This window comes from Diadema antillarum, unplaced genomic scaffold (assembly GCF_040938485.1).
Source record: "Diadema antillarum isolate AM-2024a unplaced genomic scaffold, OU_Dant_1.0 scf00000070, whole genome shotgun sequence".
In the NCBI taxonomy this organism is placed as follows: domain Eukaryota; kingdom Metazoa; phylum Echinodermata; class Echinoidea; order Diadematoida; family Diadematidae; genus Diadema; species Diadema antillarum.
Genome location: NW_027270959.1, coordinates 1,943,559 through 1,967,956, shown reverse-complemented (window position 1 = coordinate 1,967,956; position 24,398 = coordinate 1,943,559). Strand labels below are relative to the sequence as shown.

The window sequence follows — 24,398 nt, the reverse complement described above, 5'->3', positions numbered from 1 at the left end:
ATCAAGTTCTTATTTTCTGTATGGTACCCTAAGGGTATCCTGGAACTGATGACTACAAGTCTGTGAATATCATACTGATTGAAATATGTATCCTTGATATTGAGGCAATAAAGTTATTGGAAAATTAGGTCGCTCAAACAAGTTTCTGTGAAAGCCGGTGTCTGTGCAGCTGAGCTGTCTTGTTTTACACCAGGTTTTGTGTCAGCATTAGTCATCAGGTCTTATTATGAGGTGCATCTCTCCCGCCGTTCGCAGCGGTGGTGACGAACAGAGTGAGTCACCATGGCGATGCAGAGGAGGGAAAGGGTGAGAATGGTTACGGCATGATGGAGGATGCGGGGACGGGCTTGAGAAGAGATGGTTGCAGCGGTTTGCTAGTCTACGCCTGGATGACCTCCCACGCATCCACTAAACCATCGCTGGCATGGCTTTGAGGCTCAAGAGATTTGCTCGTCATCAGCTCACCAGCCCAAACACTCTTCTTTTCACATGTCTGACATCAAGGCACAGATTAAAACCCATTGAGGATGAGCTGAATTTCTATCACACACATTTCCCATAAACACCTGCCCGAGTATACAGTACTTGGGACTAGTTTTCAATGAGTTAATCGCAGTCAGGCATGGGTACCTGCTGAGTCTTGTTTTTTTCTTTCTTTTCTTCTCATTCTGTATGGAATGTACTGTTTGGTAAATTACAGGGAGGTGGGGGAAGTCTCTTTCCACCTCCCTGGTACATGTGCCACGATGGTGCAATAGCAATTATAAATTGAATGTGGGGAAATATGAGTCTGACTCATAGACTAAGAGTGATTCAGAAGCATATGATGACCCCCTGATACCAGACAATATGGCATGAATGATGTGACACATTAATGTCCTGGTATGCAGGTGGTTAGGATAGGAGGTAGTGTAATGACAGACAATGCCATAAATTTTAACCAATTTACAGGGCAGCTGGGCAAAAATGGGGGTGGGGGAAGAGAACAGTCCTGAACATTATATTACTCTGCACTTTTTAATGCCCAGAGTCTATTCAAGGTGTTTTTGTTTTGACTGGTTTTCTTTTTTTTAAACTGTCAGCAGGCTACAACACACTAGATATCAGCAGCCATTCGTCAATGTTGTAAAGATTCTATTGTCTCTCCTACCAACTCATAATGATCCTCCTAGAGTTATAAATAATTTTGATACAAGATACAATTTTCAACCGCAACATGAACCCGGGAGGCTGGTATGTGATATAATGCACTAAAAAACTATGAACAGTTTAAGTTAGTACATGTAGGCCTACACTTTTCCCATAAAAGTAAGAGTGCTCACATGTAATGTATAAATATGGTACATAAGTAGTGTCTACATTATATTATTTCAAAACAACTATAAAATTATGAAGATTCTATAATGTCAATGAAGTTAATCCAGATTTTGTTGTACCAAAGGGAAAATGTATCTTCCAATATTTTTTTCAAGGAGTTGATAATGATTAACTGTATTACTGTAACAACAACAAAAAATGTTGTACTTTCTGAACCCCCCCCCCCCCTCCTTGTGATGTGCTCATGGGACATGTGTACAAGTGCATGCAGCACAATGAAAAAAAAAGTTTCCCGCTTTTTTCCCCCTGAATATTTTCAGGAGCATTATTCTGGATTTGGGGCAAGCTGAGTCCAAATTGTATTCTCAAGCCAGACTTGGTTTCTGCACTCTCTCACAAACGTACTCTAAAATCTCTCACAGATCCCCTATGCATCATGAGTCATGCATGCAAACATTACGGTACCTCAGTAGCTCAGATTCCCAAGGAATATCTGAGGGTTTAATATCCACTCTTCAGTCTTTCTTTCATTCTCTCTGTCTTTCTTACTTCTCTTTCCTTTCTTGCTAGATCTGTCTTTTCTTCCTTTTCTTCTTCTTCTTCTTCTTCTTCTTCTACTTCTTCTTCTTTTTTGAGTGACAGGAGAGGGGTACGAAGTACATTAATTCTAAACTTCTCAAGAGAGAATGTGTAAGTCTGATGATTGAGGGCCACAGCAGCAAAGTAATGTAAATATATTCAAGAATAAGGTTTCAAAAGAGAATTCACAAATAAAACTGAATATTCTTTATTATATCAAAAGTGTTGCATAATTACTCAACTCTTATACAATAGAATGAATTTCAGCAAAGCTCATGATAGGCCTACATGGAATTACCTTCCATCATTGGAGCTGATATTGTACATATATTTGTATCATTCATTTTCAAATAATCCACAGAATTCAGCCACTGTTTGATTTCCAGTGAAAAAGATGAATCATCAAATTAGCCATGTCTGCATTTTTTTTTTGCCCCTCATTTGTTACTCAGTGTTATGATAACTGATAACCAAGCCGTTGTTATTGTATGTATGCTTTTCAATTCAATTCAAGTTCTGAATTTTCACTTTTGACAGGACATACAGTGGCATTCAATGCACTCTTTTTGTAGCAAAGGAAAAAATGATGTAGGCTTTGAAGACACGCGCCATGTACAGAATCAGGCCAGGTCAGGTCAGGTCACACCCGTAACATTTCTGCCGTTGGGGCACTGAGATGTCCTTCTCCAGGTTTCCTTATCCTCCGCCATTCTCATACAGATTTTCACCGGCTTCTCCACGCATCTCCTCACATCATCCACCCAATTCCTCCTTGTACAGGATACAGTATACAAAATGGCAAAATATAATATAGCAACTTTGTAATACCAACAAATCATTATAGATGACCGAGATGAACAATATGTAATGTAAGAGCAGAGACTCCAACTCTCCCGTTTTCGACGGGAGATCTCCCGCCGAAAACCCATTTTTGCAAAATCTCCCGTTCTCCCGCTGGAGATTTGATTTCTCCCACCCTGGCTCTGTGTCTCCCGGTGGAAAGGATTTCTTACTTATTGCTATCATATGTTGAAAAAATAAGCCTTAGATAGCACCTAAGAACATCTAGAACCCTAGGAACTTCGCGCTTCGCACACGTCAACTTGGAGTCTCCCGTTTGCTAGGGGTTTCGGGCGGGAGAATCTCCAGATCAGAAGGTGCTTGGGGTTGGAGTCTCTGTAAGAGTAATGTAGGCCCCTTCCTATCTTGCCAAAAAGGATGATCTTGTTCAAACCTTGTCTGCAAAGTAGAGGAGCAGTACCTGAATACAAACTGACTGACCCATGACTATGCTGTCTGTATTTTCACTCTCTTTATATTCACGACCTTCTCTCATGCTAAATCTGTTCTTCATACTACACTACTCGGGGCATCCCTCGCATTGTGCATCCCTGGCCCAGAGTTCTTCTCCCCCAGTGTGCCAAACACCTCATGCATACTCATGTCACAGTCGTTGACCTCCACCATTATTCACGCAGGAGGAGATCGCCCGGGAGACACTTCATCCCATCTTCCCCATCTTCCCCTCGATGTGCTTCACTGAACGAGTCCTTCTGCATACCCTCTCTAGATAAAAAGCTCATTGCTTTGCCAGTAATAACCTTTCTTTGTATTCATCTTCTGATCCATTGCTTCCATCTCGTACTCTCTTCTATGTTTTATCTCAACTAATTTCACTTTGCTTCTTTTTCCATATAATATGTTTTAGTTTCTAATTTTGTCATGCGTCATGTTTTCCTTGTCTTGAAATCTTTCTGTCCATAAATCCATATATCTCTTTATCTCTATTGTTGTATCTTGCAATACCCCCCCCCCCTCTCTTTCTCTTTCTCTCTCTATTTATCTTCCAGGTGTCTACCATTCTATCTACACGTAGATCAATCTCAGTCATTTTTGGATGTGTTTACAGAACTAGTTATCTATACTTATCAATCATCCTTATGAACTTATTTCACATTACCAATCTCAGTCACACTCCTATCTGTTTATCCATCTGCTAATATCTATTTCTCCTCTCTATCCATATACATTTGAAGAGTTTGTTCACAAAAAGCGATAAGTCCATTTTTTAAGATTTTGCAGTACGGTCTCTGTCATTAAGTACAACATAATACCTTTTAAGTGATATATTGGTCACTACATATAAAGGTACATTTTTGAAGTTATAGTCAAAAGAAGCAAAAATTTTCTTATTATTCTCTTTATTTTTCTTGACCTTTAATCGCAAATATCTCCATTTGGCAAATATGGACTTATCGGTTTTTGCGAACAAACTCGTCATTTGTATAAAGTTATATTTTTTACTGCATGTTTTTTTTTTTCTCTCTCTCTCTATGACATATATGTCTCATTTCCTATCCCACTATCTCACAGCTTATCTCAGTCATAATTCACCTGGAGGGAGATTGAACGTCATGCCATTTGGTCCTTTGCTGCATCAATTTTAATGCAATTATGGATATGATTTGCTTGTTTGGGCCTAATTAATGTATATGATGGTGGCAGGGTAGAATTCATTTCACCAGATGCCTTAGATGCTTAAGACGGATGGCATGTACCTGAGAGTTACTATGTGATGGTTTTAGGGTTTACAAAGGATGATATTTTTGTTTGGCATATGTGGCAGATTTTTAGAAGGCTTCTAAGTACTGGAGATAAAATGAATACATAATGTATGCATTTCTATCAAAATCTATCCCAACCCATCAATAGTAATAAAAAAGAATGGTAATTATGCAGCTTCTATATGTGGAGATATATAATGAAAATATGAAAAACAAAATTGAAAAGAAAACAAAACACAGCTCACATACAGCAAATGCACATATCAATCTATTATACATGTATTTTATAGAAATTTTCTTTGTCAATGATTTTCATTAAATCTGGACTATAGACTGTCATAGCTGATTGCCATTGATTTGGTATACAAAGGGAAATTAGTTTTCAGTGGAGCTGACAGAGATGTGGTCACAGTTGACAACAAGAAAACTACTATTCATCTACGAAGCAGCTCATTGCGGTTACCATCACATGGATCAAGGTCTTGTCATGTGCATCAAAATGAAAGTCTGGTTGAGACAAAGTCCGAGCAGTTAAGATGAACTCCTGTCATAATTAATGGAGATAGAAGGTTGTCATCAATCAGCAGGTGTTCAGATAAAGGGTTCATTATCAATGGCAGCTGGTCCTAGGGAAGTAAGTGATGATGTGCTTCCAAATTGGGTACATTTTTTTGGCTCATTTTCTAAACTGAACTTGATGAGAACATTGTGATAAAAAATACATGTTAGAGACACAACTATGATATTGTAAAAGCCATGTTCAACAAAATGTAACAAAAAGATGAATTCATGACCAGTATTTTGACATAATATGGATGTATTGTGTAGCTGTAATTTTTTTATTACTTTTTATCAGAAAAGAATCATATCCACAATAGTATTTACTACATATGCTCTTCAGCAATTAATGCCATCTTAGATATGTATATCATGTCCACATGATCACAAGTTTAGATAAACCTGCATAATCAGCCAATCAGATGTAAATTCCTGCCAGATTCTGGTCAAAAATGAATTTTGACTATTTACCATGGTGCAGTAAACCTTTAAAATGTGAACAAAAGAAGGAGAAAGAAACAAAAATGATAGATGATGTTTAGATAAAGCAAACATTCTCAGACCCAAAGGTAACCAAAGTTCAAGTGTCAACATCCATTTAATGCCTTGTTCTGATACATAGTGTAGGTAGCTGTATTTCGTAAGCGAGCTACATGTTGCATTACAGTAGATTGCTTTATTTAAATCCTGGTGCATTTCAGTCGAGATAAAGAATGGCTATCGCTAGTCATCAGATGATATGCCTGTCCTTTCTGCCCTGTTTTCTGAGCTTAGAGATTGATATTCAGGAAAGACCTCATTATGTACAGTCTAGATTTTATTTCTCGTTAGGTATATGTGCTCGAATGGAGTAGATCTAACAATAGATTGATTGCAGTGTTGCTGTGTTTGTTCATATACGAGTATGCAACAACAACAAAAAAGCAGGAAGAAGAAAGGTCTACTGTGTACTTTGATGCCCTTCAAATTAAAAAGAATATATCCATCATCTCATGCAGTAACTATACTTTGTAAAACTGATAGGATATAGTAAAATTCAATGTCATGTTTCAGTTACTGCTTTGATCAAGAGTATATATTTTTGTTCAAATTGATTTAGATTTGATGAATACAAGGGTAATTGACCCATGAGTAAGATATGCTCTCATGGTCAGCAAGCAAATGTGCTCAAATTCAGTGGGGCATAGATTTCTGATTTGATATTCAGGAAATGATATTAGTCACCAAATCATTTTTCAAAAAATTTTGGTGTTAGTTTCCATGAGTCAGGAGAATTATTTATTCATTTGAACTAGTCTCAATACAAATAAACATGCCTAAATTGATCATTGCAAATGTTAACACAAATATTTCAATCACAAAGGAATATACAGGCTTGTAAGAAAATCCATATTCCTGTGTTGCTACAACAGAGTAAGTCATCATGGGGGGGGGGGGGGGGGGTACCGTAACTACTAATAGCAAAAACGATCACTGCTGAGGTCATATTTGTGAGTATCAGGTAAGGTAAACAACCAGGGATGTAAGAGAAATACGTTTTGGTCAGTAACATGGTGAGTAGTCAGGATTTTGATGAAGAATTTTACCTGGGATGACATTTCTGTGTTTGATGAGAACTATGACTCATACAAGAGAGAGGGGGGGAAAATGGCATCTAGAGTTGATATTGATAAATAGCCATGAAGGTGACCCTGATATCCAACCCTTTTCCTTCAATCCCCTCAGATTGTTTCAATTTGTAGTCTCCTGTATCCTCTGCCAGGCTCAAACCTGTACTGCAAATCTGTATCATTTTGTTGGTAAAGTTTTTTTTTTTTCCTCTGCCAAGGAGGTTATGTTTTTGCCAGCATCGGTTTGTTTGTCCATTTGATTGTCCATCTGTTTGCAAAATAAATTCAAAGCATATTAAAGGATTTGGATGGAAATTTTATGGAAAAGTTGATAGTGACGCAAGGAATAGATGATTAATTTTGGTAGTGATTGGGATCGCTGGATGGATTTACATATGTACGGGTGGAAATGAGCTGGTTGGCTAAGATTTGCACTCTGTGAGTGCTTTTATAGTCCTTGTTTTTGTTTGGTCACATCGCAGCCTCGAGGATTTTTGTATATTTTCAAGTTTATTCGAATTATTGTCCAAGCTGCACATTTTTCTCCCTTTATCAACCTAGTCTCTTTCGTCTTCATTCTGATTATCTATCAAAGGAAATTTGATTGATAGGATAAATGGCATTTCAGAATTTTTCTTTTAGTGGCGCTGACAAGTATTACCCTGTACTGAGCTCCAAACAAAGATGGTGGTTTGTGGAAGGGAAGAAATGCACATGTGAATGTGAATGGCTCTACCTGCCAGTTCCATTCAAAATGTTCTCGTGATGTATGTTTGGCAGGCATGTTAGTGACAGGAATGACTTTATCAATATTGGGGTTAATCTGTTCTCGTTTTCCTCCCCGTGGTTGTCTGGGAGGTTTTGTGGGGATGTTGTTTCTTGGAGGATGGATGTAAGGAGTCTGTGTTTGGTTCTCCTGGATGCAGTTCTCCATCTTTCATTGTTCCCAGAGTGCAGACAGACAGAGAGCACACAGTGCTGCATCCAGACAATAAAGTCTGCCTCCACTCCCTGGGAACAAAGCCCCCATCCTCCTGCTCCAAGCTCCTCTCAGACAGCCTATGGTTAGTCTGGAATCTCAGACCCTCATTCTGTGTTGATGCAGCTTCTGTGAACAAAATAACAGATACACATAATAGCACCTCTATTGTTAACCTCATAAATATCATGAAAAGGGGAGGGAAAAAGGGGGGCAGAGAGTGAAAGTTGCTCTTCAGATGCATTTGACTTTTGATATTTACTTACTTTTCCTTTCTTGCCTGCACTAATCAAATGTGGTCTTTACATTGTGTACAAAAGTGTATTATACGAATAATTTATGAGCTGTGAGTGCATAGGGCACGAATATCGCACGAGGCGCGAGATGAGCCACTGGTCTATTCAACAAGGCGCGTAGCGCCGCGTTGAATAGACCAGTGGCGAATCTCGCGCCGAGTGCGGTATTACGTGCCCCAATGCACGAACAAAATCATAAATTATTCGTTTTATACAACACCTTGTCCACAATCACAATACAAAATTAGTGACCGCCAACTCAGGAAGGCCCAAAAATAAATGTAGCAATTAGGCAGAGAATTGTAAACCACCCTGTGTACTGCTTTCAAACACTCGTCATGATTCGACCACACAGTCACAGGAATCACGAACTCCGCAGGGTCTATACCCATTCTACGCTAACGTTAGATCGAGTTAGGCCTGGCTGTTAGGTCGATCTGAGATGTCGGTAGATCTAGTAGTAGGTCTAGACTTTGTCTATTTCCGAAAATGATTTTGTATAAAAACACAGAAAAATAATCAAATTACGGTTTCTCAACTTGAAATGAAGTCTTGATGTTGGGATCACTGTGGTCCACGTAGCAGATCAGAGTCAAAAGTAAAAACACAGCAGTACCGCTAGGTGTATACAGGCCGCGATACATGCAGCTAGCTAGGTAAAGTAACTGCGCGTATACGTTAACGTTACAGTACTCCGCCGCGCCTGGTCTGTGAGACTTACCGGCAGCGCAGCGCAGCCGGCCAGCACGTACACTGTACAATGTAGTTTGCTGGCGCTTTGCTACGGGACGGTGTGAGCCACAGAACTCTGTGAGCGGCCATGCATTAGTAGCCCCCCGCGAAGCCGTGCTATAGTACCTTCGAGCCGTGCTATAGGCCCATGCCAGGGGCCTATTGTATGGCTGTCACTCTCAATGAGTTTGATAGGTATTTTCTATTGAATGTCATGTGACATGTTCTTGGCCAATCACAATTCGACATCATTCTGAGGTGTTGTATAAAAAGTACTATACAATGATCTTAGCCAAAAGGCTGAAGCATGGTATCATGATATTGCTGATAGTACATGTTGCCCACTTACAGACTTATACATTGAATGCAAAGAATCATTGTAAAAGAAAAATAGAATTAGAAATGCAGTGATGAAATAAGTTACAGACAACATACATGTAGGCCATCACCATCAAAACTGAAATCAAATAGAAGTGAGAAATGAGGCTGTGGTTCAGATGCCTTTGTTCACTGTTAGGGTGCACAGTGCATGTGGCAAATAGTAGTCATCTTTGTAAATGGTGCGGCTGTATCATATGCACTGAGTCGCAGTATGTTAGCCTGGATGTATTATGCTATCATTGAAGCATGCCTAGTACATAAATAAACAAATGGGTGATTTGAATTTGACATAAGTGGAGATTTTAGTACAAATTGCTCCATGTAGATATTGGTAGTAGAAGCACACAACATCTCATTGTTATATGGAACACTTTGTGCTTGACACTGACATAGATAGATTAAAAAACAGATGCTTAAACTGCAGATGTGGTCAACAATTATCTCTCAGTCTGTCCTCTAAGTTGATGATAAATATAATTCAAAATTTGAAAGCCCTAATGTTCATCTTTGTTACAGGTTTAGTGTGACTGTCAGGTGTCTCATTCTCCCATGAAATCAGTTTTGGTGCATACGTGTATGATATACAATATTTTGAGTCTGATTGTAGAGACTAGAGCCACTCTCTGAATCCCAGAATGAGGATTTGCGGGACCTCAGTCAGCGAGGCATGATGGCCCCCTCACCACACAAAGACAGTCGTCCCCCTCTCTCCCCCATCTCCCCCATCTCCCCCTCGCCCCTTTCTTCTCATCTCATCGCTTCCTTGTCTCTGTTTCTCGCCCTTTCTCCCATTTGCTCCCCTTCATTTATTTTCATCCCTTGCCCCCCCCTCTGTCCCCTTTCTTATAAGTCATCCCTCTCTCACTACACTGCTTCCCTTTTTCTTCCTCCTCCTTCTCTCTCCCTCTATTTCTCTCCCTCTCCATCTCTCTCCTAGAGGACCGGTCTCCACCAAGTGCCATCCCCTCTTCCCGACCGTCTCCTCCCGACCGTCTCCTATTGATTTCACACTGCCCATCAAACCCCTCACCACTGCTAGCTGGGGATGAGGGATGTGTGAAGCTAGCCAATAAAAAACGTTTTTGTGTTGAGTTTAATCCCCTCCTCCCCCTCCTCCTCTCCCTCCCCTTCCCCCTTCACTTCACACACTCCATTCTTGTTATCTGATTCAAGGAAATAGGCATTGTTCATTCAGATTTTTTTTTTCAGATTTTTTTTTTTTTTTTTTTTTGGGGGGGGGGATGGGTGTGTGGACTGCCACTGATGGTTGAGATGGATTACTGAAAAAGAGGAGAAAGCTCTTTGTACATGCTCTGGGGAAATTTGTCCCAATCTGTAGCAATCCTTTGTTTTCAAAGCAGGTGAGCACATGTAGCTACAAGGATGGATAAATTTCCCTTTCAATCCTACCCAGGGCAAAACTATAAGTGATGCCCATGTGGCCAGGGGTTGACATATTGTTTTCTGATGATGTCATTGTCCTTTTTTTGTAGTACCCATTTAGCACCAGGTTCACAGTGTAAGTTTTCTGTAGACTAGATTGAGATTTGGAAGGTATGAATTGAATTTGTAACTTGTTTGTGATTTGAGTAAAGACAGAAATCATGTACAACGTACAGTCTTGTTTGTTTGTTTGTTTGTTGTTGTTTTTGGTAAAGTATAATCTAACCAAAATGTCAAATTTGGACAGATGAAGAATACAATTATCTTGTATGATTGTTTCAATACTGAATTACAATCTAGTTTATGTCTTTAAAATTTTCATAGATAGAGATTCTATATATTGTATTATACAGTAGTCCATTAGTATTTTTTAAAGAAGAAATTCAAAGGTTTCACACATAAAAAAGTACTCTTTTGTAGATTATGCATTGTCAAAATTAATTTCAAACTGTGTTTTACTCTACTTTGAGAGCATTCTGACAATAAATGGATTCCTCATTGCAGACTCTGCCCTAAATGATATTTTTGTGGTATTATATTCTATACATTATGTCATAATGAGCAATTAGCTCTCATTCTCACTAGAAAGCACTCAAACTGCGTAGTGTGTGTCTGTGCAAAAACAAAAAAGTGTACCAATGTGTGCTCCTATCAGTATACTAGCAGCACATCCCTTATGTGATGCATGTAGGAGACATGAGGCATAATTATAGTAAATAAATTATGTGTCAATATTTTTAGAATCAGAGATAATTGGAGCGCGAAGAAGCGGTGTTGATACCGCATAAACCAAGCAGACCGGTATTAAAGCCAGTTATAGCTTCGTGGTGGACAACAACCCCCATTTCCTCATGATTCCTTTCTAGCCTCCCTGCCGGCTGAAGACATTATTCATGCCTCCATTGCTCTTGGCTGGGTCAGGATTTCTTTTTGTAGTGTGCCTTGGGCACAACCTCGCAGAGCTGTGCTGTGGGCAGAATTTGTTTTTGTAGTACAGCGTTGGATCAGGCTCTTCTTCACTCTGATTTGAGCAAATGTTGATTTTGTTTTCACTGCATTCATTTAATAGAGAGGTTAGAAATCTTAATCCTAAAGGGCATGAATTGTCATGAAAATGTGTTAAGCTGCTAAACCACTTACATGGTGAGGGGAAATGCCATATAAAATCTGTTAAAGAAAAAAAATGCACCCTTATAAAAGCTTTACAACCACATTGTGAAAAAGCAGAGAAATAATACTTTCATCTACTATGCAGTCTGCATGTTGTGTGAGTTTGAATCTTCATTTGACCATCAGTCATTTTACCTGTTTCTTGTATGATGACTTATTCCCCATAAAGGTTTTTTTTTTTTTTTTTAATACATAGATGTGAAATTTAACAACGCCCATATATTGAGGTATCTTTCTCCTCCTGAATCTGGACTGCAATGATGAGGTGATCCTTTTTATTTAGCCTCCCCCCCCCCCCCCCCAAAAAAAAAAAAATGTAGTAAAGAGAAATTCCATGCACTCCACGTTCAAGTTTTGTTGATATCAATCAAATTTAAGCAATAGATTCATGAATATTTCAATATTTACCATCAAGTATCTGTAGGAAAGACTTTTGAAGGCTGCATGTTTGTTCATTTTGAATTGAATAAGATATTCCAGGTACAATTACCTATGATTATAATGTAAATTTTGTGGCAATTCTGCTTTACTTTTGTCTGCTTAAAATTTGAATTCAAAATGATATAGAAAAGTACATTCTCAATTGAAATAATTATTTCGCCATCAGTTATCAACAACTAAAGTATATCAATGGATCTTTATTTTCACCTCATTTCAAAACACAAACTTATGAAGATTGGGAAAGCAGCCAGTGAGAAATATGTGACAATTAGACATTATGTACTTAATAATACACTGTTTTGATATCAATAATTTCATTGATCTGTTGAAAGATGTAAAATTTCTGTAGCTTTGTAATGTTATACAATGGAATGTTTATGTATGCGACTGTTAACATTCTCTTTGTATGATGTAAAATTATTCGGTATGAAATCCAAGCTAAATGGAGGGGGAATTTCACTTTAATCTTCTTCTTTTTTTCTTTTATGACAACTGATGAAACGTCTCACCTTGGAGCTCTAATTAACTGTCTACAGGCCACCTGGTGTTGTGGAATGAAAGAGGAGCTGTAATTAGATGTAAGATCAGGCACCATCTGCTGCCCTCTATGTTCAATGTATTGCGGGTGTCAGGTCATGTGACACATCTGGATGAGGGAGGCACCTTTGTTAGTTATTAAGGAGAAAGGGGGGAAATGTGGACATTAAGTGTACAATTAGCAGACACATTTCCAAGAAATGTGGATAGCGTCCAGAAGTAAAGACCCTTTATCGAGTCAGGAATCATATTGTTTTTTATTTACTTTCAAGCCTCTGATTCAATTTTGATTAATATTTCCTCCTTCATCTATCATTAATGTAGCTTTCTCAGTGTTGAAGCTGCTTGTATGTGGTGAAAATGTGGTACAGGAATCATTAACTACAGGGAAATATCATACTCAATGGCATTTAGTACCTAGATCTTTACCAACCAAAGGAAATATGCCAATTTGTCACATATCTTTATTTGGAATGCAATTATGACAATTTCCCATTGTGGTATCGAGATGTTTGCAGTCATGCCCCACTAAAGCCACCAGATGGGAATGAAATTACTTATAATATCATGATGGGGGGGGGGGGTACTTTGTGACAGTTGGAGTTATCCTTTCAAACGAGTGGATCTGCCTCATTTCATGACAAATGAGAATGCATTAGCACAAAATGAGCATGACAAGGAATTCTTAGTTTTTTATTAAATACATGACTATAAATGCCATCTGGATGGAATGGATGTTCTAGGAAGTCTTGCTCAAGCTAGGCAGTAAAAATTGTAATAATGCAAACTCAAAGTTCCAGATATCACAGAGATTTGCATTGTGAATTCTCAATGAAAAAAAAAACAAACTTTAAGGCTATATTACTCATTCTGATTACTTTTTCTCTCCATGATTATTCATAGGACCATGGCTTTGTATGGATTTTGTATGTGAAAATTGTGAAGAGGAAGCATTCTAATGATTCATAACTCTTGATGTCCCAGTGGTATGTGTAATTTGCAGATTTGTAACCAAAACATGTAGAGCTCTGTGGAATTATCAGCAAAATAGCCATTTTATTGATATATTCAGATCACATTTATACATTCCCTCAGGCACAAGTTAGGAGTCTTAAATCAACCCACTCTATGATTATATTGTATTTCTGTGTGCCAGCATGCCTGTTGTTAGTATCTCAGTCATTCATAATGACAACATGTCATTAAAGTGCTTGAGCATTGATTTGCCAAGACATGTTCCCTGCATGAACTAAAATTTACTACCCTATCTTAGTACTTTGATTCATCTTCAAATCGGGACCCTTTTCTCTCCCAAATAGGAGAAAAAAGAGAGAGATGAGTATGGTATATAATCTTGAGGTCCATGTTTATATATTCAGGCAAACAGTGCGTTTAGTAGATGAAGATGTTCGATGTGATCGGGTTCATGCTGGAATGATCAATAGATCAAGTCATATGGGGGATGGGTAAAAAGTGTCGTGCAGTCTCCCGCACTCTCACAGCAGCTTACAAAATCTTCAGTAACTAGTGCAGTGCAGCAGTCTGCTTCTGAATAAGTATATGGGTAGAGATATTGTGTTTTGTGTATTCTCTGTCTACGTACTTCCTGGCGCAGTCACTGCCTTGATGCAAGATTTATGCTCCATTCAGATATCAGGTGTACAAAGGTGTAGGTGCATCTTCAATTTTTCATACAGCCTTAAACAAAGAACAGTGGAAAAGATGGTTTGAACTTAATCTGATGAAGACTTTGTTACCATGACAACGACAGCAGCTTGCCTGGTATTTTGACATTACATGGTAATCCTCAGTTTTTGAGATTTTAGGCTGATTATCCTGCCACTGTAAGCAGCTCACGTCTCTTTGTAATCCTCTGTGCGGTTTGACGTCCCAGTAGAATTAGGAGGAATTTGAAGTGCCCATGACTTAGTGTACCAAAGAGAGTTGTTTGTAATATAATGATTATAATAAAGGATTTATGATCATAAGGGCAGGGGCCTTGTGGTAGGATAGCAGAGGCTACTCAAGGGTAAATTTGTAAGACCATATCATTACAATAATGTTTATGTCTTACTTAGAAAGATTTAGCAACCAGTTTGCTACATCAAGTCAGCATTGATTAAGAATTGACTTCCACTTTAGGACATTCTTGTGAAACTGTCATGTAGTACAGTGTACATGTCACACACAGTGCACCAGATGTTACTATGTATGGCTTGGTCAAGGTTTTTTGAGCTATACAGTTCAAATCTGTTGGGTTTCCTTTGTACTCAGCAAAGACTGAATATATGATGATTTTCAATGTCCAATATGTATCTTCTTTAATCCATTGAAGACCAGCTGAATTTGTGAACTTATTTCCCATAGACACCTGTCTTAGTATGCTTAGGACTACCAGTAGTCTTCAATGGGTTAAGGCACCTATCTTTATCTTTCAAATTTGAGTGTACATGCCCAGAGACTCCAACCCCAAGCACCTTCTGATCTGGAGATTCTACCGCCCGAAACCCCTAGCAAACGGGAGACTCGTTGATGAGTGCGAAGTTGATGAGTGCGAAGCATGAAATTCCAAGGGTTCTAGATGTTCTCTGGTGCTATCTAAGGCTTATTTTTTTCAACATACGATAGCAATAAGTAAGAAATCCTTTCCACCGGGAGACACAGAGCCAGGGCGGGAGAAATCAAACCTCAAACGGGAGAACGGGAGATTTTGCAAAAATGGGCTTTCGGCGGGAGATCTCCCGTCGAAAACGGGAGAGTTAGAGTCTCTGCATGCCATATAGTTTGATGGAACATGATCTTTAACATCGCTTGCTGCAGAGTATGTTCCTTTTCTTGATAGTTTCTTTAGGTTATAATTGACCTGTAGCAAGAAGTGGCCAATATGAAACAAAGCATGTACCAAGTATATCTGTGAGAACCACAGGCAGCCCATCAAAAACAAACAAACAAACAAACAAACAAAACAAAACAAAATGCATTAACTGTATAACATCAATTCATTTTTTTAAACATATAAATATGTCAAGATCTTCTGAACAAGACTAAAAGAGTTAAATACCAAAATTTCCCACCCTCCCTTATGATCCCCCCCCCCCCTCCATGAAAGGTACAATACCTCCAACAAGCAGGGATTTAATTTGCTGTATGCGTTGCACCCTTACTACCCTCCTGAATCAATCATTAATGTAATTAATTCATCAGTCACTGTTCATTGTCTCTAATGGCAGGGGTATCGCCCCCCCCCCCCACTCCCCGCAAAGGTATCAGATTATTTCAATCAGAAGTCCCTATATTGAATATGTACACCATTCTCCTGTAACACAAAAATATTGTTTTCCTTTCTATGTAGATCTGTGTTTCTGTTATTAGTTGCCATGATTGCTAGTAGTCATCGTTTTGAATTTTCATGGATTCGTTGGGAAGACAGTGCCATACAGAAAACTGTGGGTCATGAACACTTCATTGGCTATTTCTACACTGTAAATACCAAGGCGGCATCCTTGTATATATTATTTTTTTTTCCTCTCTCTCTCTTTCTGTCAATGTACCTTCTTATGGTTCTTAATATTCTATTCTATCTGTTGTCAACATGTCAGATTGAAAAGATGAGTGACAATTAAAATGATAGTAAATGGTCAGTCCTCATTCATCCTCTTCACCAAAATTTCCTTTGCTGCACTTTCCCTATGAAGTCACAGCTCTCATATTTTCATCTTCAGCTCTCATATTTTCAGAGATGACAATGCGACAATAATTCTGGCTGCACTATTCCTAAAGTCCTCAATTTGTGTGACCTTTTCTTCTCTCTCATCTTTTTCCCCTCGTAGATTCACTGCCTGCAAGACTTCTTCAAAGACGACGATGTTTTCATCGCCTACGGCCAGGAACGCTTCTGCCACGATGACTTTGATTTGGCCATGGAAGGTGAGTGTGCATTTCCCCACCCCATCCCCAACTCCCCCCCCCCTCCCCCCCCCCCCCCCGGGAGGAGGGAATCATCTCCATCTCTTTCCATCATCAGTTGGGAGTGGGATGAGCAGAGCTGTATCCATGGCAACCAGATGTCATATATTCGTATCATACTGGTGTTTCAGTTTCAGCACATGTGATCTGGGATTCCTCAAATTCAGGTGGGAGATAACTTCTGATCTTTGACTTTTGGTTGTTGTTTTGTTTTTTCTTTCTGATTGTGAGAGCCATTTTGGGACAAAAATTGTAAAGGGAAATATCTTGAATTCAAAAAATGAATAAATAATTTGTTTCTGACCAGGAATCAAACTGTCGAATATGAGATACGGAGTTGGAGAAGCCTGCTGTAAAGTGAAGTATGTCATTGCCATGTTTTTCACAAGTGCTCCACAAGTATGAGTAGTAATTAGACTATGGAAGAGGCTTTGATGGGAATTAAATGTGGTATTGTGTCATTTGCTTCAGACTGAAAAAATGCTCAGGATTAGTGGTGGTAATGAATCCTTAGAGTTTATAATGGAGAACTTAACAGCTCTGAAGGACATGGTAGTCTTTTAAAGCATAATTTTATTCCTGCTGCTGCTTCATCAATATGGCACTTCAAGTGGATCGAGATTCTTAGAGAGTCTGACTTTGTGATGTCATAGTAAATGCAGACTTTGCCAGTAACGCAAGAAGTGTTTGTGTAATCATATTTGGGTGTGAAGTCTAGTTAGGCGAGAGAGATGTAATTAACTTTCTGACAGTAAGCAGTAAGCATGGGGATTTATTTAATCGGTTTTGCATGCATGAGATAAAGGATTATATGGTGTCTTCAGCATGCCACTTAGAGCAGTATTTGCCTAATCAAAACTGACTGGGAGTATCCTGCCTGCCTCCTGTAATGAAATTCTGGGCATATGGCACCCATCAGAACAATGCTAATTATTAAGATCTTTAATAGCTGCAAGTCTCTAGCACTCCTGCAATCACCGAGAGTGGTCCTTTAATGACAAACCTGGGCGGTAATTCATGCCAGCCACTGACTACCCATAATGCCCCAGCACTCGAGCTCCTGCGGAAGGCGACAGCGCCGAATATCTGCATACTGACAGAAATGTACACATAGAGAATGCCATGTGGGTTGCAGCCAAAGCGAAACACATACACGGTGAATGTAGATTTCTCGCTGAGTAGCTGATGTACTAATACAGAGATGGGCATACCGAAGGGTCGCCGCTGGTCGGAGATGTTTACGGCATACTAACACATTTCTCCCAATCATATGATTGACTGCATTTCAGCTCCGTTGACACACATACTCAGATGAATTGCCACCCCCTCAGATGCACCGACTGTTAGAATTTCAATGATTTGCGATGATGGGTATGAGCATGACATGTGCAATGCACTGGCGTGTGTCTCATTCACATTGTGTGGATTAGAATATGATTGTAAGATACTTCTAAAAAAAACTCACACGTGTCTAATGAATGTATGGATACAATATGTTTGTATCCCACTCCCTGATACTTGATAACAAGACTGTACCTTAAGTAGCACAGTTTTTTACTCTGATCTTAGCCAATAGGCATGAAAACAGATCAGAATAGGACTGTAAGGTACCACTATTAAAGAAACATGCACTTTTCTATTTAGATGAAAGTTAGCATATGTACCACAGCATATGGGTATGTAATACATATATTTATACACATATATGTTACACATAATAATATTCCACTTACTTTTCATGTGATGTAAGGACACAGACAACCATTAACATTGATTTTAAGTGCTTTATTTACTAATGTATAAAATTTACATTTCTTAAATACATGTGTTTGGGAATATGAATATCTTTTATTTTATAAGGCTGTAATGGAGCATTGCATGGTTTCCTATATACTCATTTGTAAGGTTACATATAGATATAATATGTCTACTCCTCAGTCCCATAGTATATTGAATTATGTGTGCTCTACCAGTAGGGCAGCATCATGTGGAAGTATGCAATCCATGGTTGCTATCTTCATTAGATGGGAAAAAATCCTTCACCTTAGACCTCTGCCACTGTTTGGATGCAAATACCAGCCCTGCCCTGTTAGTGAAATGTTATTGCGGGCCAAATTTGATAATGTCGAGTCAATTTAGGCCACAAATTAGCCTCCTGTGCCGTGTTTGCTCATGTATGAGTCATGGCGGAGTAGCCAGATATCTGTCCATTACTCCAAATTTGATTCTCAGATTCCAGTCATCAGAGTTACAGTGAAATCCTCTCAACACTGCTTGTCTTTAAGGGAGCACCATATTAAGAAGAAGAAATGCACTGACATTACAATGAAATGCTGAATCCAATTTTTGCCAGTTTTAGATGTTAGTAGTCCTGAATGATGTTTAGACACAGTGGGACCATAGGATTGATGTGACAGTTAACATGATGATCTCAGCAGTGGAAAAGACTAGCCATTTAGCTTGTCTGCTCAATTCATTCATTCATGCCAGTCACAGGAAGAATATCTTAAAGGGATCGTACAGTTCTGGTTGAGACCTAATTTCAGGTTTCTAACATTTTTAGGTGAGATAATGAGAAATCTCATATGAAATATGAAAGAGCATGTAATTTTATGAGGAATTCAACGTTTATTTGATAAAGATTGGTTTTGAAATGGCTGAGATATCCAAAAAAGAACGATCGTTACAAAGTGTGGGACCCACACTTTGTAATGATCGCTTTGATTTACTTTGTTTTTGGATGTTTCAGTTATTCCAAACCCGATTTTCATCAAATAAACTTTGAATTCCTCTTAAAATGGTATGCTCTGTGCTATATCATAAGTGTTTTCTTGGTATCTTGCAAAAATTCGAAAGCCTATTTCTCATCTCAACCAAAACTGTACTATCCCTTTAAACAGACATCTCGAGAAAGACAATTTTAAAGAGATGAGATAAAGGATACGACGTAGTAATCCTCTTTTCATGATCATGATACTGACGCAGCAGAACATTACATTCATGTTTATTCGTCTGCTATGAGTTTATATTGTGTTCTCCTTAGATGATTGATATAAAAATAGCAACTAATTTGAAATATGTATGATTTAAAGTTTGGGACTTTTTCTTTCATTTTGCAGAATTCTGTACTTCCAGTCAAAGCGCATCAGATAATAATTGCTTTGAAATGTCAGCTCTGTGCTTACATGATATGCAGACACTTGAGATGTTTTGTCTGTCCATGAATATGTGTTATTAGCTCTAAATGTCAGACAGGAGCTTACTGTGTGTGATTGATACTCATCCGATTGCACCACATATGCATCAAGTACACAAAATCATATTCAACTGTTTTCATAGCGTCTTGAAATGCACAGACACATTGCTTAAGCATACACTGAATCTTGTGAGCTTCATGTGCAGTTGTTTGTGCAGGAGAAAGAGAGGGAAAAAATGTTGCCTGGGGCATCTATGTACTAGCAGCTGCATGTATGCATTGCCAATTTACTAATGTGGGGAGATACTGCAGACATAATGATCGTAGAAGTGGGGGACTGGAAGAGAGAAAATGAGAGTAAAGTGGAGAGAACGAGAGATGGAAGAACAGATAGAGAGAGGGAACGAGGGAGAGAAGAACAAAGTGAGCAGAGGAAAATCAAGCAGAGACATGCAGGGGAGTCTGAGGAGATATAGATTGGTAGAAAATATAATGATATATGAAATAGACAGAAGGCGTAGCAGAGAGGAGGGGCTAGAAGATAGCGGGGGAGATGCTGGAGTAGAGAAAGAGAGCTGAATATAATTATTCTTTTTTGCAGATGGCCGTGGAAATACTTAACAGCAATCTGAATGTATGTCATGTACCACACTGAGATTTGATGAGTCTAGAGTAATGAATGGAAGAGATCATGGCAGAACCAAATCTGTTTCTTGTTACAGGTCTTTTGATCTGACAAAATTCTGTTCACGTGTTTCATACATGAACATCACATTTTTATATTGTAGGCTTACTGTGTGTGCGTGTGTGTGTGTGTGTGTGTGTCTGTGTGTCTGTGTCTGTGTCTGCTAAATTGGTGTTTTGACACACAGTAGCAACTCGGGATTATCGCACACAGCAGAGTAGCAAAAATTTTATGCGTTGAGTGAAATTGTTGTGATGTACTTCAGGAAACTATTATCCAAGAATACAATTCCAGCAAATAGTTCGGTGGTACTCAAAGCATGCCTCAAGCAATGTTGTATCTATAGCAGCACTTGATGGCTTATGCTGAGATTTGATTTTCACAGAATCAATCTAAAAGAAATGTGTTAATGATTCATAGATGCAGTGAGATTTTTTTTTCCTCCTGGAAATGGAGGTGATTACTGCAACAGTAGTTAGGGGAAATATGTTGTGCGACTTGTCATAGTTAAAAATAGGACTGCCGAATATTGCTTTCATATTGGGAAGCTCAAGTTCATATATTGACGTGAAAGATGTAGCTGAATTTCAAGGAGAGGAAAACTTGTTTAAAAGAGAACTATCCTCTACCATGTGTTGCTTCAAAATTGTCAGTTCCCAAAACAGTAGCAATTTAGAATAGTTAGCAATCTTAGTTGCAGATCAAAAAGTAATGATGATGATGATGATGATGATGGTGAAGATGATGGTGGTGGTAATGATGATGATGATGATAATGATGATAATAATAATTAGTAATGATTATAGTAACTTCTTATTATTACTGTGATTATCATTATCATTATTATTACTTTTTGATCATCAAAGCTACTCCCTTAAGTGAAATTCTAGTTAAAAAAAATGTTCACTCCAGTTACTATCTGGGTTAACCTTGTGTGGTAGGCCTCCATATGTGACACTGCACCTCAAAACAAACAAAAAGTCGCCAGACATGAATTTTTAGTTAAGACCATATTCTGAAAGAGTAGACTTTAAGCTTTAAAATGATGTATAACTCAAATCAAATGGACTCTCCTAACCAATCTAAATATTGGAAAGAAAGCACAAACCAATAAAAAGTGTGAACTGAGAAAAGAGGCTCTGAAGTACAGTGTCTATTCAAGCGCTTAATCTTTACCAAACCGTGCTGGCTGTGCAATGAATGGGACAAAAAACAGGAAGCAAACCACCAGAGTAACAACAGTGAAGGGATTATTAGATTAAGCTGAAATTTAGCATGCCTCATTAACACATTCTGTCCATAATTAATGCCAACTTTCAAAGCGGTAGCACTATCCTTTCAAAAGTTATTAGAGTTGAAAGTGAAGAGTGTGGACAAAGTTTTTCAGAAATGAAAAAGGGATTCTAAAGACACACCTAATCACACTATTCTACCAAAAATGCTCGAGATAAACTGCTAAAAAACACACTTTCCTGCCCATTTTATGATACCAAATTTTAGCATAGTGTAAAAGAAGACCCGCTCTTTCAGAAAATATGGAAAAGTCACGTTCGGCTAGGTTGACCCATTTCACTTATTTTCAGTCCACACGCAAAATCAGTGTGTGCGACTTTATGTTCGTTTTGAGGTGCACGGTCACATATGTAGACGACATCTTCACTTATACCTCTGTAGCCAACCAGAATAAAGAAACAGTTTGCAGCCAGATTATACGGGAGGGAAATAATAAAAGTGCATAATAAAAAATCCTGATGATCTTTGCAGGCTTATCCAATTTTCCATTCATTGATTTCTTTACCACAAAACTGTCGGGATGAATGCCTGTCAGCCTCATCAAATCATATTGATCCCACGCATCATATCACGCGGTAGCAAAGCTCTATTAGGCAACATCGTGTAGGTAAAGCTATGGCACGTTTAAGTTCCTCATCAGCTGAGCAAGGCAGGGGAGTGTTTCATATTCATGTGTGTATCTTTCATCACTGTTATGAAAGTATGGATGATTATAAGCTTTGAATATTAGTAATGTTTCATATTTTATTGGGCACCCATAAAATTTTCATTGATATCGCCTAGTGCATCTGTTGAACATTTCTAAGAATCTGCATGTTCAAAGAGCATGTGTGGTGGAAGGCTTCTCCAGATTATGTAGCACGATATAATGCTAGAAAAATGAAAAAGATCAATTAATTGAGTAAAGACTGCATACAATGTCAGATACAAATATTTTGATTAATGTGTATGTCAGATATGCAGATAAATTTTGATTATTTGCTCTGTATCATGACTGATTTCCTGGGGAAGCAATTAATGCGTATATTTTGACAAACACAGATTTCAATTACAATCTTAACAAGCAAGACATCAATGTAGCCAAATAAAAAAAACAACAATATGATTCTGAGAGCATGACAGATCTCCACAAGATCAAATTTAATGAATTCCTCCATGAGAAAAATTAATTTTCCTTTGCTTTTATTAGTCGGGGGGGGGGGGGGGGGGGAGGAGGTTATGAGATTCAGTCATTGATATCTGGAGCGAAAGTAAAACCAAGTCCCGGAGGAAATTAACAAGTGACCGGAGGTGACGCTTTTATACACTTCAAAGAACGAATGCCCCGAAAGAGTGAATATAATTAGCTTGTTTTCTTCTGTTTGTCTATATAGATGTTCTCTGACTACCCAACTTTCTCCCAAAACAGTAGTATATATTATTTCCCTCTGAATATGAAGTCAATGCATTGTGTGAAAATATGGCAATTCTATCCGTATTTTACATACAGCTTGAGGCGATTCAATCCTTGTCTTTACTTTTAGATTCATCTCTTTCTCTTTGCACCCCTCTTTTCTCTCATCTCTTCCCATCTTCATCATTCACTCAGATGTTTTCCTTTCTTTCCCTACAGGATGACAAATAATTATGTGATGCACATGTGTTTAGTGGAGCTTGTATCATTTGCCATATGTTGACTCCTTTCTCTCACAGTCTAGCAATTTTTTCAGTGAACTGCAGAGTCCATGAATATTCTATAATGCCTCAAATAACCCGATGGTGTTTCTCTCATGGGAAAATGACATTGTGTGAGTTCCCCAGACAATGAAATTGGATTATTCGCGAGGCTGCAGGTTTAACCCTAGTTAACAGACCTCCGTTAGATCAGTAACATCGTCATCGGTTCAGGAGCCAGGAATGCTTGAAAGCTGCGGAGAGTCTGCCGAGCCATCCTTTCTTACATTTCTAGATCAATGACATTTCCTGAGAAAAATAGCACACAAAAAAATTAATTTATAGTCTAGTAGAATTATGTCCTCAGCGTAACGTTTCACATTGCTAATTTTGCACCTTGCACCAGGTCATTCAGTAATTCATAACTACAGTAATAACTTGTTGGTGGGACACCAGAATTTATTTTTTCTAGTGTTTCTGAGCTTGCAGTCAAGGTCACCATTTGAAAGCAATATGTGATCTGCAAAATTACACACAGCTATTGTATGAACAGAATCCCCAATATTGATGACAGCAAAAAAAAGAAAAGTCAGTTAAATGTGTATATTTGCCATTTATCGTGTGAACCAGTGTTCAATTAATATCCCTTTGAAGTAGCCACACTGTAGGGTTTTATCATCGTGCTTGTTATACTACAGATGAAAGTTTCAGTTTGATAATGCATTAAACACTTGAAATGAATCAAAGTGGTTTAAATGCAGAGGAGTTAATGAAAATTTGTGCCAAGGGCAATTCCCATGGAATATAACATACACTGTATGTATTTACGCTCAAAAATGTGTAAGAATTTGATCGCAAAACGGCTTAAGCACCATTTTTACGCATTCTAAAGTAAGTTCCTTACCAAAAAGACAAAATAAAACCTTTCCGGTGAAACCTCACTCGTTTCATAACGAGGAATATTCTTGAAATTATGATGGAAAATATTCCATATTTCC

General features: G+C 38.3%; 1 protein-coding gene across 1 annotated transcript in view; it reads left to right on the top strand.

Annotated features, from left to right (window-relative positions):
* Positions 1 to 24,398, top strand: part of LOC139716783 (serine/threonine-protein kinase DCLK1-like) — a 53,512-nt gene that overhangs the window by 13,530 nt on the left and 15,584 nt on the right. The window contains exon 3 of the mRNA XM_071628315.1: positions 16,438 to 16,534. Coding sequence (XP_071484416.1) covers positions 16,438 to 16,534 — 97 coding nt within the window. The remainder of the gene's footprint in view (positions 1 to 16,437; positions 16,535 to 24,398) is intronic.